Source organism: Calidris pugnax, unplaced genomic scaffold (assembly GCF_001431845.1).
Source record: "Calidris pugnax isolate Ruff unplaced genomic scaffold, ASM143184v1 scaffold66, whole genome shotgun sequence".
Lineage (NCBI taxonomy): Eukaryota > Metazoa > Chordata > Aves > Charadriiformes > Scolopacidae > Calidris > Calidris pugnax.
The window spans coordinates 43,233-53,274 of NW_015090777.1; the positions used below are offsets into that span (position 1 = coordinate 43,233).

The window sequence follows — 10,042 nt, forward strand, 5'->3', positions numbered from 1 at the left end:
AACTCAGGAAAAAAAAGAAGCCTATCACCAAAAATTGCTGAATAAGAACCAGAATTTTAATGTATTTGTGTTTCCCAACCCAACTTTGCCATATGAGTGATGAGGAATTTCTGGTGATAACTCACACCCAGTAATTAGTTATTTGTAGTTAAATGCCAGAGCATGAGGAGACCCACAGTGATGAGGCCAAGGAGGAGGTCTGGGGGGTGAAGCTTAGGTCTGTGGGGGGGGGGGTCTGTGGCAGCCCTCTGTGTCTCCTGGAGATCCCAGGGGATAAAGAAGGTGTTGGAGGGCTGGAACAGCCTTTGGTGTCTCATATGAGTCAGTCCTGAGGGGTTCTTGGGGGGTCCCAGGGGACTAAGGGGCTTTTGAGGGGCCAGAGCAGGTGTTGGGCTCCCATGTGGGGTAGCTCTGGGGGGTCCTGGGGTTCTATGTGGTGCTGGGGCAGCTTGGTGATGGGTCAAAAGCAGACACCTCCTTCTTAGAGCAAAAAAAAAAAATTTAAAAAAAGATTTACTATATTCTGATCACATTTATAATCAATCGCACCTTAATTATTGGGATTCGGAGCGTGGGGAACAGCAGGAGAAAATGGGGAAGGGATAGCGAGACCGAGCACGTCCTCATGATGACAAAATCAGTTATAAAGCGAGTACTAACAAAAAACCTGCAAAAATTAAGATTTTTAATTTGAGGTGGAAGCCCAGCATCGAATTCAGTAAAGGAAACCTTCACAGTGGGCTGAGTTTGGGAGGAAAACCCAAGTTTTCAGCTCAAAACCGGCTCAGTTAATGAGGTTTGGATGGATTTAACGACACCAGCTTTCAGATGAGATGAGCGTGCCAAGCTCGGACCCCAAATCCCCTGGATATAACCCAAAATAGAGACATCTAAGGTGGAGGTAGGACAATGAGGTGGAAATGACTCCAAGACCTGGAAAAGAGTTGAGTAAGGGCAAGGAGAAGAATAGTTGAGGAACACCAAGGAGAATAATTGAGGAAGATCAAGGAGTGTTTCCAACCATTGGGGAGCTTCAGTGGGGGACACATCACCCCTTGGAGGACAGTTTGATGGTGGAGAGGAGGACACAGAAGTAGGGGAAGACCTTCTCTCCACTGAAGGAGGCCACGGGGAAGGTGAAGATGCGTTGGCGGGTGCCCACGGCATAGAAGGAGACCTGTCCCACCTCGTAGTCCAGGTAGACCCCAATCTCCCCATTGAGGAGCGGGACGGAGGTGTTGGAAGGAGCCGTGAGGGCCACACAGAGATCGTCATATTTCTGCAGGCCCCAGATCTCGGTGTTGGGCTTGAAGAGGATGCGGCCTTTTCTCTGAACCGACTCACGGGCCACCCCAACGGCCCAGAAACGCCCGGTGGCCTCCACCTCCCAGTAGTGCCGGCCTGAGGTGAAGCCCTCCCTGCCCAACATGCACGGATCTGTGTCAAACTGGCCTGGACCCTCAGGCCACCGGTGGCCGGGTCTACCCCAGCTGGCCTCTTTGAGGTTATTGGAGAGGATCACCTCAGGACCTGCTGTGGCTGGATCCAGGGTCACGTCCACTGGAGAGAGAGAGAGAAGGAATCAGACACCAAACTGAAGCGTAAGAGGACACATGTCCCCAAAATCCCCTTCACTGGTGACTCCTCAAGGGGAAAAGAAGTAGTGAGGTCAGAGATGGAGGAGCCAAGAGATAGAGTTTGGAGATGGAGGAGCCAAGACATGGGGGTTGGAGATGGAGGATCTCCAGGTCAGGTTGGAGATGGAGGAGTCACAAGATGTAGATTGAAGATGGAGGAGCCAAGAGATGAAGGAGCCAAGAGATGGGGGAGCTGAGAGATGGGGGTTGGGATGGAGGATCTCCAGGTGAGGTTGGAGATGTAAGAGCCAAGAAATGGGGTTGGAATGGAGGAGTCAAGAGATGGGGGTTGGAGATGAAGGATCTCCAGGTGAGGTTGGAGATGGAAGAGAGAAAAGATGGAGGTTGGGAGGTGGAGGATCCAGGGAAATAGAAGGTGGAGCTGGAGAGTCTCCAACCCCAACAGACACCTCCCTTGAGGGAGCCCAGAAACCACCAGGAATTGGTGCTTTGCTCCTCTCCCCCCACCCTTGGGTACCTTCAAACTGTTTTGCCGTGTGATAGTCCAGGGTGAGATCCCACGTGCGTGGCCGTGGTTTGAGGACAAAAGTCATCGTGCCCACAACGTCCTCCCCTCCCAGCTTGAAGTGCAGAAAGGGGAAAGAAAGAATAATAAAATCAAATTACTGTCCTACAAACAGGCACATCTCAGCTTTTCACCCCTTTTTGTGTCAAATATGGGTTGAACCACAACATTTAATCAAAATATGTGAAAGAAAATGCCTTTTTGTTTTTATCCAGTGGTTGCAAAGGAGCTCGGTGCATTATGGAAAGACCCACGGAGGTGGATTAGATGTGTTAATTCCCTGATAACTATGAAGGGAACACGAGGAGCATGTTGGGAGGGACCTCATAGAAATGATTATACCCCAAAATTTCCATCCCTCGTGGTGGCTCGAGGACGAATCCGTTTTAAATCCATCCCTGCCTCCGCCATTCGGATCTGACAAGGTTTATTTGAGTGAGAAAAATCCTTAAAATTGAGATAAGCCGAGTCCAACTCTCTCCTGTCCAGAGAAACCCTGGGAGAGGTGGAGAAATTTGCCACTGGCCCCGGGGAAAATGTGCGTGGGGGAGATAAGGGCCGTTATTGAAGGGCCTTGAATCTGATCTCCAAAACCCAGCGTAGGGCTTTGAGTGCAATAAGGCAGTTGCTGACAGTAAAAAGGCACTGTAAATTAGTAATAAAGCCCAAAAATGGTTGAATAAACCACGCTGCGATGCTCAAAAGTAAAGAGGTTGCTGCTTTCCCCGGCAAAAGCGCAGAGAAGGGAATTAAAGCAGCAGGTGGGGGAGTAAAAGTGGGAAAAGGGGGGTAAAGTGGGAAAAAAATCACCTTTAAATTAAGATATAAGCAGGGAATGTGCCGTTTCTCACCCAGATTTCCCCAGCTGGATCCGAACGGGTAGAAAAGAAGCAAATACCTCAATCAACCACTGCAAAACCAGCTTTAAATCTGAAATAAAGATCCCGAGGGCAAAGCAAAGGGAAATCCACTTTCCTTCTCTCGCGGATGGGATGGGGAGAGAGCTCAGAATCCCCTTTTTCCCCCGCAAAAAAGGCAGCAGGGTGACATAACCCACACGAAAGCGTTGGGATTTTCCCTTTTTTCGAACCTTTTGGGGTTTTCCTTGGTGGCACCGGCGCTGTTTTTGGGGTTCCTCTGGCTGCTTTTCCTCCACCGGCTTCTCTGCTTTGACTTTTTTTTTCTCCTATCTTGGATTTTTTTCCTCTTTTTGGTTTTTTTCCCCCCTCTTCTCTGGCACAGGCTCAGCAAAAGCTCGGTCCTGTCTCTCCCTCCGCCAGCTTTTATCAGCCGAGGAGGGAGGAGACTCCAATCTCCCACCCGCAGACGGGGCCACGACACATCAGATGCCTCCTGCTCCCTCTGATTGCACCTTTTTTTTCCCCATTTCTGGGCCATTTTATCTCTCAACCTCCGGGGTGGAGGGGAGAAAAAAAGTGGTGAAAAAAAATGTGCATTATTGCACCACAAGTACAAAATTTCTTAATTTTTACCCCCCCAAAATATGACGGCAGCTCCTTCCGTGGGAGCAAGGCAAAGCGGAGCTGATGGGAGCGGTGAGGGATGAGAGAGAAAAGCCTGGAAATGAGACAACCTCGAGGAGAAAAAAACGTATTTAAAGTCATCTGTGCCCTAGAACCCACCAGGTATCTCCCTCCCATTCCCCCCCAAAATGGTGGAAAGTGTAAATATTTTAATTTCTTGGTGGGAAAGCAAAGATACGGCGCCTGGTGGGAGAAACTTCAAGTGAGTTCATTCCTGCTTTCAAGGGAAAAAACCCTCCAAAGTGCTCCCTCCGATTGCACCTTTTCCCCCCATCATTTCAGGGCCATTTTATCTCTCAACGTCCAGGAGGGAGGGGAAGAAAAAAAAAAAAAAAAAAGGCAGTGCAAAAAAACGTGCATTATTGCACCATAAGTACAAAATTGTTTCTTTTATAACCCCCCAAATCTGGCTGCGGCTCCTCCCGTGGGAACAAGGCAAAGAGAGAAAAGCCTGGAAATGAGACAACCTGGGGGAGATAAAATGTATTTAAAGTCATCCGCGCCCTAGAACCTACGAGGTCTCTCCCTTCTGCCCCCCAAAAAATGATGGAAAGTGTAAATATTTCAATTTCTTGGTGGAAAAGCAAAGATATGGCTTTGCTTTGGTGGGAGAAACTTCAAGTGAGTCGATTCCTGCTTTCAAGGGAAAAAACCCTCCAAAGTGCTGCCCAGGGGGTCCTGGACCCCCTTTTTCTCCCTTTTCCCCCCGTTTTTAGGGTATTTGGAGCACCCCAAGCAGGTATTTGGCACTCGGTTCTTCCCTCCCCCCTGTTCTTCCCTGAGTGTGGAAAGGGTTAAAGATCCCCGCAGAGACAGCCCCCTCCAGTGTTTTGGGAGAATCCATTGATTTGAGAGAATTCTGTTATTTTGGGAAAATTCAGGAGGATTTGGGAGGAACTCAGAGGTATTTGGGGGAGGATTTGGTTCTTTTGGGGAAAATCAGAGGTATTTGGGGAGGAACTGAGAGGTATTTTGGGAAGAATTGAGGGGCCTGGGGGAAGAATTCACAGGTATTTGGGGAAAAATTTCTGTTATTTGGGGAGAACTCAGAGAGATTTGGGACAATTCAGAGGTATTTGGGGATAGTTGGGAGGGAGTTGGAAGCATTTGGGGCAATCCAGAGGTATATTTTGGGAGAATTCAAAGGCGTTTGAGGAGGAAAAGGGAGTTATTTGGGGAGAATCCAGAGGTATTTGGGGGTGGTTTAATTATTGTGGGAAAATTCAGAGTTATTTGGGGGAGGAAAAGGAGGGTGTTGAAGGAGCAGCAGCAGCAGCTGCAGCCCCCACCCAAAGAATCCCAAAATGGGATGATTTTGTGCCGGCACTGGGTGGAAACTCCACGGAGCTCCTACACCTTGGCTTCGACACTGGAACCTCTTCTGGTTTTAATTTGGTTTCTCTCGCTGCCACTGAAGCCTCTTGCAGCCAGAGATCCCTCTTAGAAATAGGCCAAAAGTGCCTGAAAGAACACCGAATTAATTAAGCCTGAAGCTTGTCTGCTGGTAATTAAAACCCTCTTCCAAGCATTTGAAACAAAGACGCTGGACTCAATAGCCAATGTGACAATCGAGGTGCTCCCGCTCAGCCACGATTCCAACAGGCATACATTTACAAAAGTTTTGCATCATTAACCCAAGCCCGCCTTTTTTAGAACTAATTCCTAATTTTAGAACTAATTCAGGAGGTGAGTTTCTCCACGGCCTTTGCTGCCATTTATTGACCGTCTTCAGGTCACTCTGGTGGCCGTTTACTTCATCTGGTGCTCGTATCTTCCTCTTCACCAGTCGTCCCCTAGATGAATTTGGGTTGGTTTATTCCCTTTTCTTGCTGACTTTGCTAGCCAGCCTTCCTTCAAGCTGGTTTTCCCCAGTCTTGTTGTCTGAGCTCCTTTTATCTTGTTTTTTACGTTTTTCTTACGATAAGCAAGACGAGTTACTCCGTTGTCTGACGATCACACGGTAACCTTAGAGCGCTCAACAGCCACTCAACAGCTCACAACAGAAAAGCAAATTATTGACTACTTTAGCAAATTCACTGCTAATCACAAGGCCCTTTATTTCGCATTTCACGGATCATGAATTGTCAGAGTTTGGAAGGGACTTCCAGAGATCATCTGGTCCAACTCCCCCGGCCAAAGCAGGATTTCCGAAACGACTGTGCATCAAGAATATATAAAGAAAAAGAGAGAGAGATTAAAAAAAAAAAGAGTTTTGGGGATTGTTTTTTGCTCTTTTTTTTTCTGCCCAGGGAGCCGCCCCCAGGATTTAAACTTTCGGGTTTATTTTTGGGTCGGTTCCTCCTGTTTCTCGTCGCACCGCGCGTTGCCCCATCTCCCCCCCTCCCGACGCCGGCTCCACTACTGGGAGAGGGGATCGCAAACGCCGCCTCCTATTGGTCGCCGGGAGAGGAGGAGGCTTCCTATTGGTTGCGCGCCATCAACCAATGAGAACAGAGCTTTCCGATCCGCTCCGCCGCGGCCAAGGTGAGCCCCCCCCGCTCCCAAAGGGGCGAATCTGGGTCTATTAACGGGGTTTTTGCGGGGGTAGCAAAGTCCCAGTGGGTTTTTACACCGCTTTTGCCCATTTTTGCCCTCGTTACAAGGCGGGGTTGGGGGTTTGGCGGCGCCTCTGCTTTCCCCCGAGGAAGGGGCTGTGGTTTTCCTGGGGAAAAGCCAAAGCTGATTAATTTGGGACCCAGCCACCTGTGCTTTTTCCAGCTCCGTTGGGGAATATCTGTCTTATTTTACTGTTTTATCAGCCTTATTCATAAATAGAATAATTCCTGATGAGTCTTTTTTATTTTTTCCTAATTTTTTTTTTTTTTTTTATGTGGGCTGTATCCTTTGGAAGTGAAACTTCCACCTCAAGGGCCCTCGTTGGGTTTGTTTCCCCAAATTAATTTATTATACAGCTGTGTTAAACTTATTCCCTTCTGGGCTGGGAGTTTGGCAGCCTCAGCTAAAAGAGCTAAAAGCTTCTCTAAAACCACGTCCGGCCACAGATCCTCCTCGTTCTTACTTTTTTTTCCCCTCTGCTGTTTATTTTTCCTGTTTGATTTGGGTGCCGAGCTGCAGAGATGGGTTTTTATTTCTCATTAAACCCCTCATCAGGCTGATTGCTGCCGACGGGGCTTAATATCCGCGAGGACTGGGCTCATTCCTCGTGTCCCTGAGTTAATCCCAGCTTTTTCCAGCTGCTCTCCGGTCGCCGCTGGATTTTTTTGGGCGGCGTGAACAGAAAACCAAACACCTTGCGAATAAATCCCCTTTCCCCAAAAAAAAAATCACTCCCTGGAAAATCCTTTCCTGCCTCGTCCTCGGGGGGGGGGGATTGTTTTAGGGCTGGGGATGTGGGATAAACTCTGCTTTTCATCCCACCCCCGAGGTTCATCCAGAACCAGCCAACGTTGGACTCCTTCCTCCACCCCGTCGCCACTTCCAGGAAAACCATCGCCCGGCCCCTTTTGGGGGCGTTTCTCCGAAACCAGGGTAAAAAAAAAACACCAAACCAAGACCATGGCAGCGGGTAACGCGGTGGAGAACCTGCAGGAGGAGGCCACCTGCGCCGTCTGCTTGGATTTCTTCCGCGACCCCGTCATCCTCCTCAGCTGCGGCCACAATTTTTGCCGCCGCTGCCTCGAGGGTTGCTCCGGTTCCTGCCCCCAGTGCCGCCTGCCCTTCTCCCAAAACGGCTTCCAGCCCAACCGCCAACTGGCCAACCTGGTGGCCGCCGTCCGGGAGTTGGCCACCGAGGAAGAGGAGGAGGAGGAAGAGAAGGAGATTTGCCGTCGGCACCGCAGACCCCTCGCCTATTTTTGCGGCCGGGATGGGACCCTCCTCTGCGCGGCCTGCGCCGAGCGGCACCCGCACCCCGCCGTGCCCGCCGACGAGGCCGCTGGCCAGTACAGGGTGAGCGAAACACCGGCTCCCTACCCCCCAAAAAACCCCATTTCCCTAAAAACTCAGCCCCAAAGATATGTATTTCCAGGTGGGGCAAAACTCAGCACCCAAAAATATGCATTTTTTCCAACGGGGCAAAGCTCAGCCCCCAAAAATGTGCATTTTCAGGTGGGACAAAGCTCAGCCCCCCCAAAAATATGCGTTTTCCAGATGGGACAAAGCTCAGATCCAAAAAAAAGCATTTTCCAGATGGGGCAAAAATCAGCCCTTCAAAAGGTGGATTTTTCGGGTGGGGAAAAACTAAGCCCCCAAAAATACGCGCTTTTCAGGTGGGGCAAAAATCAGCCCCCCCCCAAAATATGCATTTTCAGGTGGGGCAAAACTCAAATCCCCAAAAAAAAGCATTTTCCAGATGGGGCAAAAATCAGCCCTTAAAAATATGGATTTTTCAGGTGGGGCAAAACTCAGCCCCCAAAAATGTGCATTTTCAGGTGGGGCAAAATTCAGCCCCTAAAAATGTGCATTTTCAGGTGGGGCAAAGCTCAGCCCCCCAAAAATGTGCATTTTTCGGGTGGGGCAAAGCTCAGCCCCCAAAAATGTGCATTTTCAGGTGGGGCAAAACTCAGCCCCCCAAAAATATGCATTTTCAGGTGGGGCAAAGCTCAGCCCCAAAAATGTGCATTTTTCAGGTGGGGCAAAACTCATCCCTAAAAATATGCATTTTCAGGTGGGGCAAAACTCAGCCCCCCAGAAATATGCATTTTCCAGTTGGGGCAAAACTCAGCCCCAAAAATATGCATTTTCAGGTGGGGCAAAACTCAGCCCCCCAAAATATGCATTTTCCAGATGGGGCAAAACTCAGCCCCCAAAATGTGCATTTTCAGGTGGGGCAAAACTCAGCACCCAAAAATATGCATTTTTTCCAACGGGGCAAAGCTCAGCCCCCAAAAATGTGCATTTTCAGGTGGGACAAAGCTCAGCCCCCCCAAAAATATGCGTTTTCCAGATGGGACAAAGCTCAGATCCAAAAAAAAACATTGTCCAGATGGGGCAAAAATCAGCCCTTCAAAAGGTGGATTTTTCGGGTGGGGAAAAACTAAGCCCCCAAAAATACGCGCTTTTCAGGTGGGGCAAAAATCAGCCCCCCCCCAAAATATGCATTTTCAGGTGGGGCAAAACTCAAATCCCCAAAAAAAAGCATTTTCCAGATGGGGCAAAAATCAGCCCCCCCCCCAAATATGCATTTTCAGGTGGGGCAAAGCTCAGCCCCCCAAAAATGTGCATTTTCAGGTGGGGCAAAACTCAAATCCCCAAAAAAAAGCATTTTCCAGATGGGGCAAAAATCAGCCCTTAAAAATATGGATTTTTCAGGTGGGGCAAAACTCAGCCCCCAAAAATGTGCATTTTCAGGTGGGGCAAAATTCAGCCCCTAAAAATGTGCATTTTCAGGTGGGGCAAAGCTCAGCCCCCCAAAAATGTGCATTTTTCGGGTGGGGCAAAGCTCAGCCCCCAAAAATGTGCATTTTCAGGTGGGGCAAAACTCAGCCCCCCAAAAATATGCATTTTCAGGTGGGGCAAAGCTCAGCCCCAAAAATGTGCATTTTTCAGGTGGGGCAAAACTCATCCCTAAAAATATGCATTTTCAGGTGGGGCAAAACTCAGCCCCCCAGAAATATGCATTTTCCAGTTGGGGCAAAACTCAGCCCCAAAAATATGCATTTTCAGGTGGGGCAAAACTCAGCCCCCCAAAATATGCATTTTCCAGATGGGGCAAAACTCAGCCCCCAAAATGTGCATTTTCAGGTGGGGCAAAACTCAGCACCCAAAAATATGCATTTTTCCAATGGGGCAAAGCTCAGCCCCAAAAATGTGCATTTTCAGGTGGGGCAAAACTCAGCCCCCTAAAAATATGCATTTTTCCAACAGGGCAAAGCTCAGCCCCCAAAAATGTGCATTTGCAGATGGGACAAAACTCAGCCCCTAAAAATATGCATTTTCAGGTGGGGCAAAACTCAGCCCCCTAAAAATATGCATTTTTCCAACAGGGCAAAGCTCAGCCCCCAAAAATGTGCATTTGCAGATGGGACAAAACTCAGCCCCTAAAAATATGCATTTTCAGGTGGGACAAAGCTTTTCCTCTATCTTTCCAGTGGGGAAAAAAACAAAAAACAAAAACAAAAAACAAAACAAAACAAAACAGAACAAACCAAAAAAAAAAAAAAACAAACCAAAAAAGCCCCGTGAGCATCCCAAAAGTCAAAATTGAGCTGAAAAGCTGCAATTTGCTGAGGCTCTGGCAGGAAACGGGGTGGGAGGGTGAAAGTTTTGGGGACGAAAAGTGTAAATAGTGGGGATTTAAAGGCTCCTGCGGAGGGGGAGGGTTCCTGCTGCGCTTCCGGGAGCGGAGGAGAAATGGGGGTCCCCAAAGGGGGGTG

General features: G+C 48.8%; 2 protein-coding genes across 3 annotated transcripts in view; one reads left to right on the forward strand and one right to left on the reverse strand.

Moving 5' to 3' along the window:
* Positions 1-41: 41 nt before the first annotated feature.
* LOC106892227 (butyrophilin subfamily 1 member A1-like) lies at positions 42-3,207 on the reverse strand. 2 transcript variants are annotated; one of them, XM_014949267.1, is made up of 3 exons: positions 3,015-3,207; positions 2,116-2,218; positions 42-1,560 (listed from the first exon to the last, which is right to left on the reverse strand). In XM_014949267.1, exons 2-3 carry the CDS (start codon positions 2,189-2,191, stop codon positions 1,049-1,051), a joined length of 588 nt encoding a protein of 195 aa, XP_014804753.1. In that variant the 5' UTR covers positions 2,192-2,218; positions 3,015-3,207; the 3' UTR covers positions 42-1,048. The 2 variants fall into 2 exon arrangements, with proteins under 2 accessions (XP_014804753.1, XP_014804746.1); XM_014949260.1 differs by having other exon boundaries at positions 2,974-3,207.
* A 2,834-nt stretch (positions 3,208-6,041) lies between these two features.
* Positions 6,042-10,042, forward strand: part of LOC106892209 (E3 ubiquitin-protein ligase TRIM11-like) — a 12,857-nt gene continuing 8,856 nt past the window's right edge. Inside the window, exons 1-2 of the mRNA XM_014949233.1 lie at positions 6,042-6,191; positions 7,093-7,616. Of these exons, the coding sequence (XP_014804719.1) occupies positions 6,152-6,191; positions 7,093-7,616 (564 nt within the window). The 5' untranslated portion in view covers positions 6,042-6,151. The remainder of the gene's footprint in view (positions 6,192-7,092; positions 7,617-10,042) is intronic.